Raw genomic sequence first — 21,818 nt, 5'->3', positions numbered from 1 at the left:
AGCGGATGGAGGGTGAGAGGGAAGAAGTTGGAAAACAGATAATATCTAGGGCAGTGCTATTCTCCAGGAAATTACCATGGTGGCTACACGGCATTCCACATGTGTCCAACACATAGAATACAACACCAAGAGTGAATCCTAATATGAACTATGAACTTTGGGTGATTATGTGTCAATGAAGGTTCACTGATAGCAACAAATTTACCACTTTGTTGAAGGGTGCTGATAATAGGGGAGGCTGTATATGTATGGCAACAGGGGATATATGGGATATCTCAGTACCTTTCTCTCAATTTTGCTGTGAACCTAGAACTGCTCTAAAAAATGTCTTAAGATGTTTAAAAAAAAAAAAGACATGAAGAAAACTTCAAAGCATATTACTATGTTACAGAAGTCAACCTGAATAAGCTACATAGTGTATAATTCCAATCATCTGTGACATTTTGGAAAAGGTAAAACTATGGACACAGCAAAAAGATTACTGGTTGTTGGGCTTAAAAAGAAGGGGGAACAAATAGAGCACAGAGATTTGCAGGGTAGTGAAACTATTCTGTAAGACACTATAGTGATGGATACATATCATTAAATATTTGTAAAAACACACACCAAAAAATACAACATACAATACAAAGAATGAACCCTAATGTCAACTATAGACTTTGGGCAATAATGATATTTCAGTGTAGGTTCACAGATTGTAGTAAAGATACCACTCTGATAGTGGGAAAAGATGTTTATGTGTGGTGACAGAGGGTACACTGGAAATCTTTGTACTTTTCCACTCAATCTTGCTGTGAATCTAAAACTGCTCTAAAAAACAAAAGATTACTGGTTGCCAAAGGCAGGAGTGGAGGTGGGGAGTGGGAAAAAAACAGATGAACTAGTTTTGTTTTTAAGTTCAAATAAGCTGCACTGAAATAGAGAGAGAGAGAGAGCGTGTGTGATAGTTGCCTGCCACTCGATTGCCAGGGAAAATTTCCCCATCCACACATCACTTAAATCTACCCATTTACCTATCACTTCTTTAATTTTTATGCGTGAGAACTTCTTTTGGGTGTTCACTTCCCAAAAATGGAAATGCACAAATTTACTTGTGAATTTTCAAAGTTGAGTAATTATGAAAATGTCAGTGCAAAACATGCATTATTTGCAGGTTCCAAACTAGAAACTATGATTCTATTCTTACTGAACAGATAAGACCTTTAAAAATTCATGTTAAAGTTCACTAATTTTTTTAAACTGCCTATATTGGAAAAAAAGGAAGGCCTCAAATAAATTCTATCATCTTATACATTAAAAAATTAGAAAAAGAAGAATGAAGTAAATCCCCAAGTAAGCAGTAGAAAGGAAAAATAAAATCAGAGCTAAAACTATTGAAAACTAAAATACAAAACATTAATATCAGTAGAAAAAAATCAATGAATCCAAAAGCTAATAATTTAAGATTAATAAAATTCATAAATGTCTAGCCAGCCTAGATTAGGAAAAAAGATACAAATGTCAAAAGTTCCTCAAGGAGAAACAAGTAACCTAAATACAACTCTATTAAAGAAATGGAATTATAGTTTAAAAACCTTCCCAAGGAAAACTCTATGCCCAGATGCCTTTAAAAGTAAATTCTGCCAAACATTAATACAAAATCTAGACAAACTTCCAGAAAACTGAACAAGACTGAAACATTTGGCAACTAACTCTGAGGCCAGCATTATTTTTGTAACCAAATCCAATGACATTCTAAGAAAAACTACAAGAGTGCCTGGGTGGCTCAGTCGTTTAAGCAACTGACCCTTGACTTTGGCTCAGGTCATGATCTCAGGGTCGTGAGATCAAGCCCTTCCCTACACTTAAACTCTATCTTTCTCTCTCTCTCTCTCAAAATGAATGAATGAATGAATGAATGAATGAATGAATGAATGAAAGAAAAAAGAAAACTACAAACCAATATCCCTCCTGAATACAGAGCAAAAGTTCCTTTACATTTCAAAAAAGCTGAATTAATAATATACAAAAATGGCAATATATCAAGGCCAAGTGAGATTTATCTCAGGAATGAAAGTTTGACTCAAAGGGGGGGTGGGGTGATGGGACGATGGACACAACCAATCAATATTCACCATATTAACAGATTAAGATAGCAAAAAAAAAACCAAAAAAACAAAAAAACAAATTAAAAAAACCTATCATATCAATCTAATGAAATATGTAGAAAAATTATTTGACAAAATCTAATATCCATGGCTGATTAAAAATCCCCAGCACATTAGGAAGAGAAGGCAACTTCCTAAACATCATATATAATATCAGAAGATTACTTTCCCTTTGGGACACCTGGGTGGTCCAGTCGATTAAGCATGGGACTCCTGATTTCAGCTCAGGTCACGCTCTCAGGGTCATGAGATCAAGCCCCTCACGTGGGGCTCCACATCCAGCATGGATTCTCTCCTCTCCCTCTATACATCCCCCACCCACATTCTCCCTATCCTAAAATAAATAAAATCTGGGGGAAAAAAAAAGATTATCAAGAACAAAAGCAAAGATGCTCACTCTCACCACTTATATTTAACGATATATTAAGAAATAAAGAATAGATCAGAAAGGATAAAGTACAACTATCTTATTTGTAGTTGCCATGATCATCTATGAAAAAAATCCCATGGAATCAATTAAGCTACTCAAAATAAATTTTCAGCAAGTTTACAAGACACCAAATATTAAATAATTTTAAATGCATTTTTATATACTAGAATGGAACAATCAGAAACTAGAACTAAAAAAGGTGTATAAAATCTGCACACTTGTTGCTAGTGTGCAAAGACTTAAATAAGAGATGTACTCTGTTCATGAATCAGAAAACTCAATATTAAGACATCAATTCTCCCTCAAAATGATTTGTAGACTCAATGCAGTTTGAATCAAAAAACAGGCAGTTTTATTTCTACAACTTGACAGTCTGATTCTAAAATCCATATAAAAACCTAGGAGAGCCACAACAATTTTCAAAGAGAAGAAAAAAGTTGGAAGATGGATCCTATCTGAACTAAGGTATTATAAAGCTACAGTAATCCAGATAGTGTGGAATTGAATGTAAAAGCAAACAGATCAAGGGAGAACAGAGTGCAAAAATACACTGATACATATATGGTCAAATGGGTTTCAACAAATGTGGCTAAAGGCAAGTCAGTGGAGAAAGGATAATATGTTCCACATGTGGGTCAAGAAAAACTGGATATCTATAATTCAGTAGAAAAGTCATTCAATAAGTGGACTTTGATGTATAACTCACATTATATGCAAAAATTAACACAAAATGGACCATAGACCTAAAGGCAAAACATAAAAATACAGAACTTCCAGAAGAAAACATTAAAATACACACACACACACACACACACATTTCATTAATGTTAGGGTTGTGGATTCAGGCCGTGCACTGGGGCTCCACGTTGGGTTAAAAAAAATTGTCTGCTTAAGCCACTGAATGGGAAAAATACTTGCAAAAATAATGTATCTGGTAAAAGAGCTGCCCCCAGAACATATAATGGCTCACAAAATGCAGTATTAAGAAGGCAAGCCAATTAAAAAGGGCAGGTAATTGAAAGATCTAAGCAGACTTTCACCAAAGAAAATTTATAAAATATCAAATATGCACATGGAAAGACGTTCAACACAATACTGTCATTAAAGAAATGCAAACTGAATGAGGAACTAGTGCATATCCACTAGAAATGCTAAAACTGAAATGACTGATCATACCAAATGTTGCAGAGAAGGCAGAGGAACAGGAACTCTGGTTTACCACTCACAGAATAAGTTGAATGGTACAACTATCTTGAAAATAGTGGGGTAGTGTCTTAAAAAATTAAGGATGCACTTACCATGTGACCCCAGTTCCTCCACTTCCTGGTATTTATTCAAGAAAAATCTGTCTATATAAAGTAGGCTTTATTTGTAATAGCCAAAAACTGGAAAACAATCTGAATGTTCATCAATTACTGAATGGATATCAATTTGGTATGTCCATATAATAGAAAGTAAGCAATAAAAAGAAATAAGCTACTGATACAACATGGAAAAAATCTCAAAATACTTATGGTTACTGAAAGGGATCAGATTTTTTAAAGTGTACATACTATATGTTACCATTTTTACCATTCTAAAAAGTTCAAACTAGAACTTTTATGTCACCATATGACTAAACATGACAGCTAATCCTCATATTATTATGACACAGTTAACTTTTTTTTCTTTTCTTTAATTTGGCTACCAGCATATTCGCATCCTCTTGGTTTTCTACCAAACCCTGGCCTCCTCTTCTCAGTCTTGTTTACTAGTTTTCCCTCTTCTCCCAGATCTTTCCACACTGGCAGCCCTGGGGCTTTCTAAGACCTCTTCTCCTTCCTACCTGCACTCACTCCTTCACTGGCACCCACTCTTATGGCTTTAAGTAAACTCTATACAGATAGAACTCCCAAATTTATATTTCAAGTCTGGACCTCTTTCCCAAATGCCAGACTAAGCATGCCACTGGCTATTAACATTCCTACCTGGATGTCTCATAAATATCTCAACCCTAACATAGGCAGAAGAGCCCTGCCAAGACGTCCACATCCTAACGCCTGAAACCTGTGATATGTTATGTTACATGGTAAAAGGGCCTTTGCTGATATAATTAAATTATATACTTTATAACAAGAAAATTATCCAGGATTTTTCAGGTAGGCTCAATCTAACCTCATTAACCCTTAAAAGAAAGGAACTGTCTTTGGCCAGAGCAGAAGAGATGCAGAAGTCAGAGAGATTCCAAGGGTGAGAAGATTCAAGCCATTGAGGGCTCTGAAATGGAGGGACCCACGTGCAAGGACTGAAGAGAGCCTCTAGAACCTAAGAGCAGACCCCAACTGAAGGCCTGAAAGGAAATGGGCATAAATCTAACCACCTGAATGAGCTCAGAAGCACTTGCTCCCAAGTGAACCTGGGGCATCCAACACCTTGGTTTCACATTTTGAGAGTAACCAGCCGAGTTCACTCAGTCTTCTAGCCTCCAGAGCAGGAAGATAATAGGTTTAAACTGTTTTTAACTGCTAAATTTCTTCTGACAGCAGAATACAAATACCATATCCAAAACTGAATTTCTCATCTTACCCTCAACCTACCACACCTGTAGTCTTTCCCATCTTTGTTAACAGCAATTACATTCCTTCTAGTTATCTGGCCCAATACGCTTGGACTCCTCTTTAGATCCTCTCTTTCTCTCACACCTCTCATATTCTCTATGAGAAAGTTACACAGGTTCTACTTTCTGATAACCTCTTGCCATCTCCACTGTTAACACCATCTCTCTCTGCGTTATTGTAATAATTTAATGGCCTCCTTGCTTCTTTCATCCTTGACTTTCTACAGTCCATCCACAACAAAGCAGCCAGAAAACCTTACAAAACCCAAATCAGAGCATATTGTATCTCAGTTCAGAATGCACCAGTGGCTTACTTTTTACTCAAACTAAAAAAAAACAAGTCCTTCCACTGTTTATAGAGTCCTGCATGACTATGATTGGCCCCTTGCCCAGCCTCATCTCCTACTGTATCTTCATTCCCTTGCTAACTATGTCCCCACTCTTTCCCTGTCTCCATTTATTTTCATATTAGGCACATAATGATCTTAATAATATTTAACATTTACTCTGCTTCCTATGAATTAGATAATGTAATTGCTTTACATATATTACTCAATTCTAGTAATTATTTCACCCACTTTATAGATGATAAAACTGAGTTACAAAGAGGTTAATTAACCTAAGAGCTCATTAAGTTTTGAAGCCAGAACTCAAAATCACAGGTGGACAAAACCCATTTTACAGTCCAAATTCCTTTTTTTTTTTTTTTTTACAGTCCAAATTCTTAAACTCAATGATGCCCCTCAAGTTGTTAGCCTTACTTAATATTTTTCAAAAACAAATGTAGAATGAACAGAAGGTAGGATAAAGGACTAAGAAATGGGAATCCTAAAGTGCTTAATTTAGGGTTAAAGAGGTAGGAAAAGTTAAAGGGAACCAGGACTGAGAATGACAATAGTTCTTAAAGGTAAAAGCCAGCACATAACTAGTTCTTATAAAAAACAAAATTGGCACTTAAAACTTACTTTCTCTGTCGTAACAGTCAAAGAAGGAACCAATGCAGGTGATGGTTCTGGTTGCTTCTTGTGTTTTTGTTTGTGTTTGTCCTTTTCTTTATATTTCTAGAAATGAATAGAAATAAAATCCTATTTAAATTTAAATCATAAACCATATACACACACACACACACACACACACAAATACACACAATAAAAATGAGTTTCTTTCACAATTGTTTAGTAATTCAAAATGTTAATGGATACTTGTCCAAAAATAAAAAGATCATTCCTTCTGATCATATTCTTATTTTATAAATAATACTAGTAACATAGCATTACTAGTATGTTATTTTAAAGTGACTTCAGCATATTTATTCTTAACTAACCTAAAATTTTATATAAACTGAAGTCTATAATTATTAGCTACATTTATATATGGCAAACTATATTTTTTCTTGTTAAAAAGACCAAATACATTGGTGAACATTTTATAAATCAAGCTTTAAAACGTACATAGCACTTTGACATCCATTATCATATTAGAATAGTATCAGATTCTACAACACTGTATATAAAATTCTATGGCCCACAAACTAGAAACTGAGGCACAGGAACTCCAGCAAGAAACTCTTTCCTACATTTACTCAGAAAATGAACGAACTGAGGTGGCTGAGTGGCTCAGTTGGTTAAGCATCTGACTTTTTTTTATTTGGGCTGAGGTCATGATCTCAGGATCATTAGATTAAGTTCCAAGTCAGGCTATGTGCTCCGGCAGGAGTTTCCCTCCCTCTACCCCACCCTTCACCAAACTCACACACTCTCTTTCTCTCTCTAAAAAAAAAAAATAAATAAATCTTTAAAAAGGAATTAGCTATCTCTAACAAAAATAATTTAAAGTTGTGGTGTGCTTTCACTTTGAAGTACAAAAACTGATAAACAATATAAAAAAGAATTCAATTAATTAAGAACTTAATAACATATTAGGAGTCCAGCTTTCTTTCATGACAAAAAATTTTAACCAAATTGTTTTCAATTGTGTGAATCGGTAGGTAAGAATCAGTATGGGTGTGAAATTGACTATCATATAAAGAGTTACATTTCAATCACAACAGATCTTAATAATAATCCACAATCATGCCTGTTTTTTTGTAGTAGGATGTCACTGCTCCTCCCATCATTAAGATGTCCTCTTCTCCACCCACATGAACCTGGGTTAGCTCTGTAACTTGCTTTGGCCAAAAGGATGTGGCACAGTGAGGTACAAATTCAGAAGCTCAAGGCTTTAAGAACCTAGATGGCTTCTACCTTTGCCCTGTGGATTCCTGCCACCATGTAAATAAGAAGTTGAGACCCTATGGAGAAGAATCGAGGTACCCCAACCTACAGCCAGTACCAGACAGGTGAATAAGACTATTTTACTAGAATTATTTAGTAAAACAACTTAAAATGTCAAAAGAATACAAAAAAATTTTTTTAAGATTTTATTTATATATTCATGAGAGAGACACAGAGAAAAGGAGGCAGAGACACAGGCAGAGGGAGAAGCAGGCTCCATGCAGGGAGCCCGATGTGGGACTCTATCCCACGTCTCCAGGATCAGGCCCTGGGCCGAAGGTGGCGCTAAACCACTGACCCACCTGGGCTCCCCCCAAAAAATCTGTTTTAAAGCCTATCTTACACTACTCCACCGGCCACTAGCTAAACCCAGCTGATACCACACGGAAGAAAAATGAATTGTTCCTGCTGAGCTCTACCTGCTATAAGCCACAGTAAGTTGTGGGGTGGTTTATCAAACAACAGTAGCTAACTGAAACAGAACTAGAATCCACAACTGGATAATGACAGTTAAAGTATAAATTACAGGGCAGCCCCGGTGGCTCAGTGGTTTACTGCCGCCTTTGGCCCAGGGTGTGATCCTGGAGACCCAGGATCGAGTCCAACGTCGGGTTCCTGGCATGGAGCCTGCTTCACCCCCCCCCCCTGTGTCTCTGCCTTATTCGCTCTCCTCTCTCTCTCTCTCTCTCTCTCTCTGCCTCTCATGAATAAATAAAATCTTTAAAAAAAAAGTATAAATTACAATCTAGTTTATAAATATGAGGTTCAAATGATCCTGGATTTGTAAATTCTATATTAATATTTTTCTCCCATAACAATAATAAAGAAGGCTTTTCTATCTGTCATGTTCTACTTCCCATAATGGGTTTTATTCATCAAGGGTGGAAGAGCTGGGATGATTTAATAGTAAATGACCCAACAACGTAAACTAACACTTAAAACATGGAAACTACATGAGAGTAAAAGGCAAAGCATGTACATGTACATATATGAATATATGAACATACAGAAATCATATGGAATTATACAGAACTCTGGTCCTATGTAATACATCAAGAAATCTATCTTGAGATGAGGACTGCAAATGTTCAGTGGAAACAGGCTGAGCAGATTATATTATTCTATAAAAAATGAATCAGAGCAGACTGATTACCTTCACTAAAGAGAAATGGTGATTTTATTCTGGAAACAGTATGGAGGTTCCTCAAAAAGTTAAAAATAGAATTACCCTATGATCCAGCAATTGCACTACTGGATATTTACCCAAAGGATACAGAAATACTGATCTGAAGGGACATGTGCACCCTGATGTTTATAGCAACATTATCAACAAACTAAGGAAAGAGCCCAAATGTCCACAGACTAATGAATGGATATACATGTGGTATATATATACAATGGAATATTACTCAGCTACAAAAAAGAACCCAAATGTCCACAGACTAATGAATGGATATACATGTGGTATATATATACAATGGAATATTACTCAGCTACAAAAAAGAATAAAATCTTAACATTTGCAACCAATTTAAGAAATGAAGATTGGGGGGGCAAACCAAGAAACAGACTCTTCGAGAACAAATTGAGGATTACTAAAGGGGATGTGGGTGGGGGATGTATTTAAATAGGTAATGGGGATTAATAGAATAAATAAAATCTTTTTTAAATAAAATAAAAATAAATAAGAATAAAAATAAATTGGGGGAAAATATCTTATTCAAAGTAAACCCGAACCCAGATGGATGATTTTAAAGCATTAAATGACAAAATAAAAGACTGGAAGAAAATACTTTTGAAATCTGTTAACTTAGGAAGAAAAAACTCTTCTAAGTATAAAAACAAAAAAAAAAAAAACTAGAAAGGAAAAAAGCAATTTTAGTTATTCAAATTTACAATGCTTCTATATTAATTTAAAAACCATTAAAAAGTAATATCTTGGGGCAGCCCCGGTAGCTCAGCAGTTAGCGCTGCCTTCAGTCCAGGGCGTGATCCTGCAGACCCAGGATCAAGTCCCATGTCAAGCCCCCTTCATGGAGCCTGTTCTTCCATCTGCCTGTGTCTCTGCCTCTCTGTATGTGTGTGTGTGTCTCTCATGAATAAATAAAATCTTAAAAAAAAAAAAAGTAAAATCTTGGAAAATGAATAAAATTATTATGTCCTATTATGTTTAAACTTTTAACAAATCAACAAAAAATATATATATAAATGCCATTGAACTGTGCACAAAGGACAATTCATGAAAGAGTCACTAACAGCAGCAAAAAATGTGCAACTCAACCATTAAAGAACTAAAGGTAATATTTTTCTCTAGTCACCTAGTGTTCAAAATTGTTCAGTTTTGTTTTTCACGATAAGACCCAATATTGCCCAGGTTATAGTGAAATGAGCACTTGCATACATTATTAGAGAGATTAAATATGTCAAGGACAATTTTAAAAGAATTAAAAACCATAAAAATGTTCTCTTCCTAGTAATATCACCTTTAGGAGGTAAACAAAGGTTTAAATACAGGTTTAGTACTATTTATAATGAGAAAATACCTGAAAACAATCTGAATATGCAACAGGGATGTGACTGAAAAAATTATTATAAAATTAGATAATGATCATTAGTTTTGAAGGAATACTTAGAGATTTAGAAAAATCGTCATTATGAGTTTGTTTTTAAAATGTATTATGCATGGAGATAAAATAATCAGAAGGAAATAAACCAACACTGGATTTTTTTTAATGTAAAGCCATAGGTCAGGACATCCAGTATCACTCCCAAATGAATCGGTGTGCACAATTAACAATAAAAATAATCAGAAGTATACAAATACAAAAATTATCTCATTCAATCCTTAAAAAGAGCCCTGCAAGGACACACTTTTATAGATCAGAAACACATTGCTTAAACAACCACAAAGTAGACTTTTATCCACACCTCCAAAAAAGCTTAACCAGAACTTTTTAAAAGCAGACTTTTTTTTTTTTTTTTAATTTAAAAATAATCACTGAACCACTAACAGAAATGTTTAGGGTAGAGATGCCTGGGTGGCTCAGTTGGTTAAGAATCTGCCTTCAGCTCAGGTCATGTTCTCAGGGTTCTGGGATTGAACTCCACATCAGGTTCCCTGCTCAGGAATCTGCTTTTCCTTCTCCCTCTGCCCCTCCCACTTGCTCCTGCACGTTCCTGCAGGCACTTTCTCCCTCAAATAAATAAATAAAATCTTTTTTAAAAAAATGTTTAGGGTAAATTACAAAGTGAATCCTAGAAAGAATGCAATCTCAACTTTGAGCTTACTTCCCAGAAAAATTCTAGAGTAAATCTTTATCAAAGGTTTCCTAGTATGTAGTAAAGAATTTTGTTATCACGATGCGCCAAGAAGAGTTCATCAGAAAGCCCAATATTAGAAATTAATATGAGGCCATACATAAGAAAGAAAATGAGTTATTTTAATATAATTCAATTCTGTGTTGGAATTGAGTGAATTTCCAAAAATGAAAGAATGCCTATGTTCAAATAATTCTCAGTGTGTAAAGAGGTGATGTGTAACCACATATTTTTCCAATGTTAAACAAGTAAAAAAACAAATGAAAACCAGCAAAACAAAAAAATAAAACAACAAATACAACAGCAAGCAAAATTGGGGAGATGGAAAAAGCAGGTAATAATGCTTTAAACAAAAACTGGCAACTAGGCAATGAAATAGAAGATTTTAGAAATCGAGCAGAAATTGTCCCGGTGTGAGCTATAGGTTTCAGCTATCTTTTTTTTTTTTTTTAAGATTGTATTTATTTATTCATAGAGCGAGAGAGAGAGGCAGAGACACAGGCAGAGGGAGAAGCACGCTCCATGCAGGGAGCCTGACGTGGGACTCGATCCCGGGTCTCCAGGATCACACCTCGGGCTGCTGTAAACCACTGCACCACCAGGACTGCCCTAGGTTTCAGCTATTAATCCTATTTCCAATTCCTTAAAATTCTGAGAATACGACAAAAACTCCCAAATCTAAAAAGAAGAAATCTTTTATCTTTCTATTATCCTGCCTCCATAATTTGTTCTTTTACTGCCTAAAGAGTAGGACTAGCTTCAGGGCAGAAAAAGGAAAAACTAGGAGATGAAAGACATGAAGAGTGACGAGGTCCTGACTCTTTGGAAGTCCAGGATCTAGGCTAAGAATGAATTATATAAAATCTTAGGGTATTCTCCCATAGGAATGAGATACCCCACACACAGCTGAATGATTAAAACCTAGTATAAGACATTTAATCAAGTATTTAAAAAGAGAGCTAAGCCTGGGGTTTTACCAAAAACTCCTATTGTCCTAACCCAAGCTTTTTATACTGCACCTTTGCCATTCCCTCTGGCTTCAGAAAGAGGGAAACATACTGATTAGCCTTCATATACCTCAACATAATAAAGACCTTATATGAAAAACCTACAACCAACATCACACTGAATGGTGAAAAATAGAGCTTTTCCCCTAAGATCAGGAAGAAGACAAGATGTCCACTCTCAAAACTTTTATTCAACACAGTCCTGGAAGTCCTAGTCACAGCAATCAGACAACATAAAAAAAGAAATGACACCCAAATTGGTAAAGAAGGAGTAAACTCTTTATAGATGACATGATGCTATATATAGTGAAAACCTGAAAAGACTCCACCAAAAAAACTACCAGAACTGACAAATGAATTCAGGATACATAATCAATGTACAGAAATCTACTGCATTCCTATGCCCTAATAATGAAGCAGCAGAAAGTGAAACTAAGAAAACAATTACACTCACAATTGTACCAAAAATAATAGGATATCTAGGAATAAACTTAGTAAAAGAGGTGAAAGACCTGTACTCTGAAAACTATAAAACACTGACAAATGTCAAAAGAATGCAAAAAAAAAAAAAAAAGAAAAGAAAAGACATTCCATGTTCATGAGTTGGAAGAAAAAATGTTAAAATGTCTATACTACCCAAAGCACTCTAAACATTTAATGCAATCCCTAACAAAATATCAACATTTTTATAGAACTAGAAAAAACAATCCTAAAATTTATCGGGAACCACAAAAGACTTAGAATATCCAGAGCGATCTTGAAAAGGAAAAACTGGAGGTATCATAATTCCAGATTTCATGTTATATTACAAAGCACTTAGTGATTAAAATAGTATGGTACTGGCATTAAAAACAGATACACAGATCAATGGAATAGGACAGAAAACCCAAAGATAAATCCACAATTAGATAGTCAATTAATAACTGACAAAGGAGGAATGAACATACAATGGAGAAAAAACAGCCTCTTTGACAAATGGTGTTGGGAAAATTGGAGTGCCACATGCAAAAGAATGAAATGGGACCACTTTCTTTCACCATACACAAACAAAACTTAAGATCTAAATGTGAGACCTGAAACCATAAAAATCCTTGAAGAGAGCACAAGCAGAAATCTCTGTGACATCAGCCATCTCAACATTTTTCTAGATATGTCTCCCGAGGCAACAGAAATAAAAGCAAAAAATCAACTACTAGGACTACATCAAAATAAAAAGCTTCTGAACAGTGAAGGAAACAACCGAAACTAAACTCCACTACAGAATGGGAGAAGGTATTGGTGAATGACATATCTGATAAAAGTTTAGGATCCAAAATATATAAAGAACTGATACAGCTTAACACCCAAAAACCAAATAATCCAACTAAAAAAGACACAAAAGACATGAAAAGACACTACCAAAGAAGAAATACAGGTGACCAACAGACACATGAAAAGATGCTCAACATTACTCACATCAAGAAAATGCAAATCAAAACTACAATATCACCTCACACCTGTCAGAATGGCTGAAATCAGAAACATACCAAACAACAAATTTTGGCAAGGATATGGGAAAAAAGGAACCCTCTTACCCTGTTGGTGGGAATACAAACTGGTGCACCTACTCTGGAAAACAGTATGGAGATTCCACAAAAATTAAAAATAGTACTACTATATGATTCAGTAATTACATTATTGGGTATTTACCCAAAAAATACAAAACACTAATCCAGAGATACATACTCCCCTATGTTCACTCAAGCATTATTTACACTAGCCAAACTATGCAAGGAGCCCAAGAATCCATCAATAGATGAATGGATAAAGAAGATATGGTATATATACACAATGGAATACCATTCAGTCATAAAAAAAGAATGAAATCTTACCATTTGCAACAACATGAATGGAGAGTATAATGCCAGAGTACAATGCTAATAGGCAAAATAAGGAAGTCAGAGAAGGACAAAAACCATATCCTCTAACTCACATGTAGAATTTAAGAGACAAAACAGGCAAAGAGGGGAAGAAAAAGCAAGACATCAAGAAATAGATTATTCACTACAGAGAACAAATTGATGGTTACTAGAGAGGAGGTAAGTGGGGGGATGGGTAAAATAGGGGATGGGATTAAAGAGTATACTCATCATGATGAAAAATAATAATAATACTTCGCCCTCAAACCCTGGTCTCAAAAATGGTGAGAAGAGATTCAAGAAATTACCTAAATTATAGTGGAACAAGTGACTAAAAGGAGCCTCCCAAGCATGAGTAAGATGAAAAACTATTGCACAGCCATGTGTGCACAAACTACAGCCAAAAAACAACCTATTTTTTTTTTAAGATGTTATTTATTTATTCATGACAGACACAGAGAAAGAGAGGCAGAGACACAGGCAGAGGGAGAAGCAGGTTCCACGCAGGCAGCCCGATGTGAGACCTGATTCCGGGACCGCAGGATCACACCTTGAGCTGAAGGCAGACGTTCAACCACTGAGCCACCCACGTGTCCCAAAACAAACAATTTAAAAAACATAACATGCATCATAAGATAACCAAAACTCTCAATCTAGGAGTAAACATAACTCAGCATAAAGTTATTTTTCAAAACTGCCCCATGCTATGGGCACCTGGATGGCTCAGCCAGTTAAGTATCTCCCTTTGGCTCAGGTCATGATCTCACAGTCCTGAAATGGAGCTCAGCATGAAGTTCTCTGCTCTGGGGGATCCTGCTTCTCCCTCCCACTGTGCCTGCCGCTCCCCCTTGCTTGTGTGCTCTCTCATTCTGTCAAATAAATAAATAAAATCTCAAAAAAACAAAAACCAGAAACAAAAACCTTGCCCCATGCTAAATAAAACTTACTTTGAACATAAATTCATACAAAACTCAAGAAGAATGACAAAACAGGGGAAAAAAAGATAAAATATCAGGGATTGAGAACCAAAGTAACTTTTTTTAATTTAATTTTATTTTTTTTTTAAGATTTTATTTATTTATTCATAGAGACACACACAGAGAGAGAGAGGCAGAGACACAGGCAGAGGGACAAGCAGGCTCCATGCAGAGAGCCTGACGTGGGACTCCATCCAGGGTCTCCAGGATCACGCCCTGGGCTGCAGGCGGTGCTAAACTGCTGCGCCACCGGGGCTGCTCCGAACCAAAGTAATTTAAAAACTAAAAGAAAATAGGTAAACAAACATTAAGGAAAAGAGTATACACTGTTGAAAATAAAAACACTACTAAAAGGCATGAAATAATCACAGTATACAAATTAAAAGCAGATATTAAAGCAGTTGAGAGGAACTAATAGTGAGGATGCAGAGAAAGGGGACTCCTCTTACACTGTTGGTAGAAATGCAAGCTGGTATAGCCACTCTGGAGAACAGTATGGTGGTTCCTTAAAAAGTTGAAAATAGAGCTATCCTACAACCTAGCAATTGCACTACTAGGTATTGACCCCAAAGATACAAATGCAGTGATCCAAAGGGACATCTGCACCCCAATGTTCATAGCAAAAATGTCCACTATAGCCAAACTATGGAAAGAGCCCAGATGTCAATCAACAGATGAATGGATAAAGAAGATGTGGTGTGTATACACACACACACACACACACACACACTCTGAATAATCCTCAGCCATCCAAAAAAAAGGGAAAGAAATCTTGCCATTTCCAACCTCGTGGATGGAACTACAGGACATTATGCTAAGCCAAATAAGTCAGTGAGAGAAAGACTATTATCATATGATTTCACTCATATGTGAAATATAAGAAACAAAACAAGAGAAGGAAGGAAGGAAGGAAGGAAGGAAGGAAGGAAGGAAGGAAGGAAGGAAGGAAGGAAGGAAGGAAATAAATGATGAAACCAGAGAGGGAGACAAACCATAATAGACTCTTAATCACAGAAAATAAACTGAGGGCTGCTGGAGGGGAAAGGGTTGGGAGGATGTGGCAATTGGGTGATGGACATTAAGGAGGGCACAGGATGTAATGAGCACTGGTGTTATTTTTTTTTTAAGATTTTATTTATTTATTCATGAGAGACAGAGAGAGAAAGAGACACAGGCAGAGGGAGAGGCAGGCTCCCCAGGGGGAGCCCAATATGGAACTCAATCCCAGGACCCCAGGATCTAGACCTGAGCTGAAGGCAGATGCTCAACCAGTGAGTCACCCAGATGCCCCGAGCATGGGTATTATATAAGACTGATGAATCACTGGACCTTTACCTCTGAAACTATTAATACACTATGTTAATTAATTGAAAGCAAATTAAATTAAAATTTTTTTAAAAGAGAGAGGGACGCCTGGGTGGCTCAGTGGTTGAGCCTCTGCCTTTGGCTCAGGGTGTGATCCCAGATCCAGGGATTGAGTCCTGCATCCAGCTCCCTGCAAGGAGCCTGCTTCTCCCTCTGCCTATGTCTCTGCCTCTCTCTGTGTGTCTTTCATGAATAAATAAAATCTTTAAAAAGAGAGAGAGAGAGAGAGAGAGAGAGAGAGAGAAACTAATAACTACAAAAAAACAAAGATAATCAAACATAAGGATAATTCATGTCCCTAAAGTAGAGAACCCAAGGAATGGGGAACAAAAGATGTATTCAAACATAAAAGCTGATAAAATAAACTGAAACAATGCATTCTGAAAAACTGCCACAGAATGTATAACAGCCAGGCTTACTGTAATTAAACTTAGTAGAATGCAAGGGGGAAGGGGCAGGAAGGTGAACCTATGGCTATCTTTGGTCATCTCCACAGCAATATTCCAAGCCCACTATTTAAATTCTTAGGGGAAAGAGACTGTGACTCAACGATATTATATACAGCCAAGACAGATGAATTCAAAAATTAAGGCAAGAAAGATTTTCCATTATGAAAAAAGTCAAGAGGTCCCCTAAGAACTTAAGTCTTGAAAGAAAAAAAAACTCGACGATAAAATTCAGTCAATTTTAGAGATGATATAAAAGAACTTACTGGAGAAGCTATGGTAAAAGTACTGGTAGTGGCCATCTAAAAATTTAAATTACATACAGAACAAACCTAAAAGAAGCTCTGAGGAAATAATGGTTTACAAACCTGAAAAATGTAACATAAACATCTTAAAAAACAACAAATTGGATAGCAGGAAATGAGAACAGAACAGGGATGCTAAATCTTTCACAGCAGGCCATGATACAGATTTTGAAGCATTTAGTTAATAAAAGAACATAATAGTTTGCCACTAAACAGTAATTACACATAAATCCCTTTCTTGTAGATAAAGTTCTTCATTTTCTTTGGCTAATCACTTGCTCACATCCTCATGAAAGTAGCATCATTCTCCAACCCAGGGGTGAACATGGGTGTGTCTGAGTCCATTAAGATGTGTATATTCTCCTTAGACACTGGCTGCTTTTGGTGTGGGATAGGTTTAGGTTGAGATAATAAAATAAAAGGGGACAATCCTATGATATGGCCATGAACATTTTCTTTTTTAAGATTGATTGATTGATTGATTGATTGATTGATTTGAGAGAGAAAGAACATGAGCACTCACACACAGGTGGGGGGAGAAGCAGAGGGAGAGAATCTTCAAGCAGTCCCCCTGCTGAGTGCACAGCCCCATAAGGGACTTGACCTGGGGGCTCAGTCTCATCTCATGACCCTGAGATCATGACCTGAGTTGAAACCAAGAGTCAGTCGCTTAACCAACTACACTACCCAGGTGTCCCCGGTCTTGTTTCTCTAGAAGGTTCTCCCTTTCTGACTTCAGATGTTCAAGTATCAGGCTAAGACCCTTGAAACAACCGCAGTGACCGGGCAATGCCTAGAAAAGTCAAGAGAACCACAAAAGAGACAACAATCCCCTGCCACTCTTAGATTGGCTATTGTTAAATTAACTGATCTTAGAAAAATCTAGCCGCTGAACTTCTTATGCAAAACAGCAAATTCCCTATTACTTTAGCAATATTCTGTTATAACTGAGAGCATCTGAATTGGAAAAGTCATTTTGTGTTTGGTTTTGTAATCTCTGTTATTAAATTTCAAGTTATGTTTGGTTATAGCTTGTAAGAAAATTTTATTTGAAGTTCAAATATGTTACCTATTTTACTTCACTTTTTCTTCTATACAACCAACTAAATCTGACTTTAATATTTAAATATTAATAGCATTATACCATCTTAACAAAGTAACTTTTATCAATCTAACCATCTCTTTTAATCTATCTATAATATGTATGTATAAAAATGACATCTAGGGCAGCCCGGGTGGCTCAGCGGTTTAGCACCTCCTACAGCCTGGGGCGTGATCCTGGAAATCCAGGATCGAGTCCCACGTGGGGCTCCCTGCATGGAGCCTGCTTCTCCCTCTGCCTGTGTCTCCGCCTCTCTCTCTCTCCTCTCTGTGTATTCTCATGAATAAATAAGTAAAATCTTAAAAAAAAAAAAAATGACATCTAGATGCTTACTTAGTAGTAATGATGGTTATTTCTGGATGGTGGATTCTGTAATGGATTTTTTTTTCCTCAGTTAATTTGCAATTCTTAGAATGCTTTGCCCTGTTTGAATTTTTTATAATTACATATGACCTAACAAAATGAATGGCTAAAATGAAGTATGCTAGCTATTCACCAAACCCATTTCTTTTTCTTACTCAGCATATAGCTAGATACTTCCCAGCTTCCTTTGCAGTTATGTCATTGGGTTCCAGCGAAATGCAACCTGAATAAAAAATGATGTCTATCACTTCTGGGCATAGTCCTTAAACAGCCCAACCACTTAGTGTCCATGCTCCTTCCTCCTCCAGAGATTAAGGCAAATGACCATCACAGCCATAGAAGCAACACTGCAGGGCAGCCCAGGTGGCTCAGCGGTTTAGCACCATCTTCGGCTCAGGGTGTGATCCTGGAGACCCAGGATCGAGTTCTGCGTTGGGTTCCCTGCACGGAGCCTGTTTCTCCCTCTGCCTGTGTCTCTGCCTCTCTTTCTCTGTGTCTCTCATGAATAAATAAATAAAATCTTTAAAAAAAAAAAAAAAAAGGAGCAACACTGCAAAGAAGGCTCAGTCATAATATGGAAGAAACCTAGTTTCCTGATTCATAACTTGGAAGAAAGCTGCCGGCCAATCAAGAACACCTGTTTCAGATTTAGCTGCGAATGAAAAATAAACACTGTATTAAGCCAACTCATAATTTAAAAAATTGCTATGTTGGGAGACAATTCTGTGTGAGTCCCATTGTTTTCTCTGTATGTCTTGCAAAGGAGACAACGACTTACCCCTTGTTTTAGACTATCTTTTCAAGATTGTATAATGAACAGACTCAGAAGACAGAATATCTATTTTAGGACCAAAGGGCAGCCATGCTTACCGTCCGTTACAAAAGATTCAGAGGCCCTAAGCTTGCGGTTCTTCTACTACAATGTAATAGACTGCATGAACAGGTATCACGTGGCCCTGTGTTGCCCTATGGAAACTGGGTCTTGGGGAAACGGTGCAAAAATACTGATACTCTGGGTACTGTGATTAAGTAATAAACTGTCCATCTCTGACGCAGAATTCTCCTCTGTTTCCTAACTAGTTACAAGTAGAGTATTTATGGACCTCTTTCACAGTTCCTGACAAGTAGTGATGAGAACATAATGCTGTTAGAGATATGGCTTTCTGGAAGAGGAAGGATAAGGGCATCACAGGCCAATTAATGAAACCTGAGGAAAGTCTATGGAAACGGTAACAAACATATTAAATACACTGTATGGTCAATCAGGCAGTAAATAAATGGTCCTCCATTTTATTGTTTTATAAGGAGAAGGACTTGAGATGGTTCCAGGCTGAGAACTGGGAAATATATTCAAAGATAGCTATCCAAATGATGTCCTGGTGGTTGCTAACCCTTCTCCAGGTAGGAGGACCTCCTTCACAATCTGGCAGTTGGCCTCAGTTCCATCCACTTGTAATAGTAAGATTATCAATATAGATTTGTCATTGGTGGACAAAGGTTCCAACCTTCTTCAGAGAATTGTTACTGAGACATTGACCTCTACTAAACATGAAAGGAGGAAAACTGGCAAGCAACCATAATGGGCAGACACAAGGCAGATCATAAGAACTCTCAATTAAGGATAAACTAGTATTACACTCATATTTCAGCACAGTTTTCCAGTCTACCTATTACATGAAAGACTTGGTACAAAGTAATTCCGTATCTATTATTGGTTGATCTAAAACTTATTAGTGCCCATTTGATTCTCATATTTGAGTAATGCACTTCATGATGAAGTAAATGGTTAACTGAAGTAAGAAACCAAATAAAAGGGGTGCCTGGGTGGTTCGGTTGATTAAGCATCTGCCTTCGGCTCAGGTCATGATCCCAGGATCCTGGGGTCAAGCCCCCCATGAGCCTCTCTGAATCCCTACATAAAGAGAAACAACTTGAACAGGAAAACCAAAACCTATGGAATAATATTTACAACAAACCACGTGTTCAAAATATTGCCAAGAACCCTGAAATACAAGCAGGTTGGGGACAAAACACCACAAGACTGTATGATAACAGTATTTGTGAGGAGTGAAGGATGCAACAAGTAAACCCCCAAATCATCAACAGTCTCTACTAGAAAGCACTAGAGGCCAACTTGAAAAGAGCATCTGAAACAAAGAAGGGTTTTACACTTGCCAATACTAGATACATGCAAGAGGCCTAATGGGAAGAAGGACTGATATAACATCTCAAATTAATCGTCTAGGCAGGGGTCCATTGTAAAACAGGGACCCACTCCAAAATAGATTTGGTTTCTAAATACCATCCCCACTAAAAGGACGTGACACAATGATCCTTTTTTTCTTTTTTAAGGATATGATGCACTGTGAACAGAAACCACTTATGTGGTAATTCTACCAAATATGTTTAACATGGATCTAATCAGGAGGTTTAAATAAATAATACAAATCCCAGGAGAGGAACATTTGTAAAACAATTGGTCTGGACTCTTCAAAAATGTCAATGTCGTGAAAGGTAGAAAAGCCTACAGACTATTTTAGATTAAAGAAAAATACCTAATGCAGTATTTGATACTTCACTGAATTCTGGATCGTTTTTCAAATCAGCTATTAAAGGACATTATTGGGACAAAAGGAGATATTTGGATATAGACTGTATGTTAGACAGTAGTCACATTTCCTAAGTAAAATGTTTACATAATGTTATGTTAATGTTATATATTAATTTTATGTATTAATATATTATGGCTAATTATGTTAATATCAAACTATATTATGACTAATGATATTAATGATTAATATAGTACATTTCATATTATATTAATATTCTATTTCCTAAGTAAGACAATTACATTGCAGCAATATAGAAGAATGTTCTTAGAAGATGTTCCTATTTAGAGATAAAGTGTCTCAATGTGAGCAATTAATTCTCAAATGGATGTATTATAGATCTTTTTTAATGTCTCTGTATTTTATGTAGATGTATAAAGATGAAGAGAAATCAGATGTGGTAAAATGTCAACAACTCCTGAATCTAGGTTACGCCTACGTAGTTATTCATTGTACTATCCATTCAAATTTCCTGTAATATTAAAATCTTTTATTTTTTTAAAGATTCATCTATTTTTATTTGAGAGAGAGAGAGAGAGAGAGAGCAAGCGAGCCTCAGCAAGGTGGGGGGAAGGAACAGAGGGAAAAGGAGAGAGAGAGAGAGAGAGAGAGCCCTCAAGCAGACTCCCTGCTGAGCACATAGCCCACTGCAGGGCTTGATCCCAGGACTCTGAAATCATGACCTGAGCAGAAATCAAGATTTGGACTCCGCCAATTGAGCCACCCAGGTCCCCCTGAAAATATTTTTAAATAGAAAGGTAAAAATATTTTTAAAATATTTAGAAAATACAGTTTTTTAAAAAGGCTAAATATGGTATAGCCATAATTGTTAACACCCTGCTGAATTTTCTTCAGCCTTTCATAAGTAAAATCCTTAAGCAGGGCAGCCCAGTGGCTTAGCGGTTTAGCGCTGCCTTCAGCCCAGGGCATGATCCTGGAGACCCAGGGTCAAGTCTCACGTCAGGCTCCCCACACAGAGCCT

General features: G+C 36.6%; 1 protein-coding gene across 12 annotated transcripts in view; it reads right to left on the bottom strand.

The window, feature by feature from the left end:
- The window catches only part of MLLT10 (MLLT10 histone lysine methyltransferase DOT1L cofactor), a 259,317-nt gene that overhangs the window by 87,941 nt on the left and 149,558 nt on the right, over nucleotides 1–21,818 (bottom strand). For all 12 annotated transcript variants that reach the window (XM_041765075.1, XM_041765081.1, XM_041765074.1 and 9 more), the window contains one exon: nucleotides 6,139–6,234. In XM_041765075.1, coding sequence (XP_041621009.1) covers nucleotides 6,139–6,234 — 96 coding nt within the window. The remainder of the gene's footprint in view (nucleotides 1–6,138; nucleotides 6,235–21,818) is intronic.

Source organism: Vulpes lagopus, chromosome 8 (assembly GCF_018345385.1).
Source record: "Vulpes lagopus strain Blue_001 chromosome 8, ASM1834538v1, whole genome shotgun sequence".
Taxonomy (NCBI): domain Eukaryota; kingdom Metazoa; phylum Chordata; class Mammalia; order Carnivora; family Canidae; genus Vulpes; species Vulpes lagopus.
Note: the sequence above shows the minus strand (reverse complement) of the source record. Positions and strands in the feature narration are given on the sequence as shown.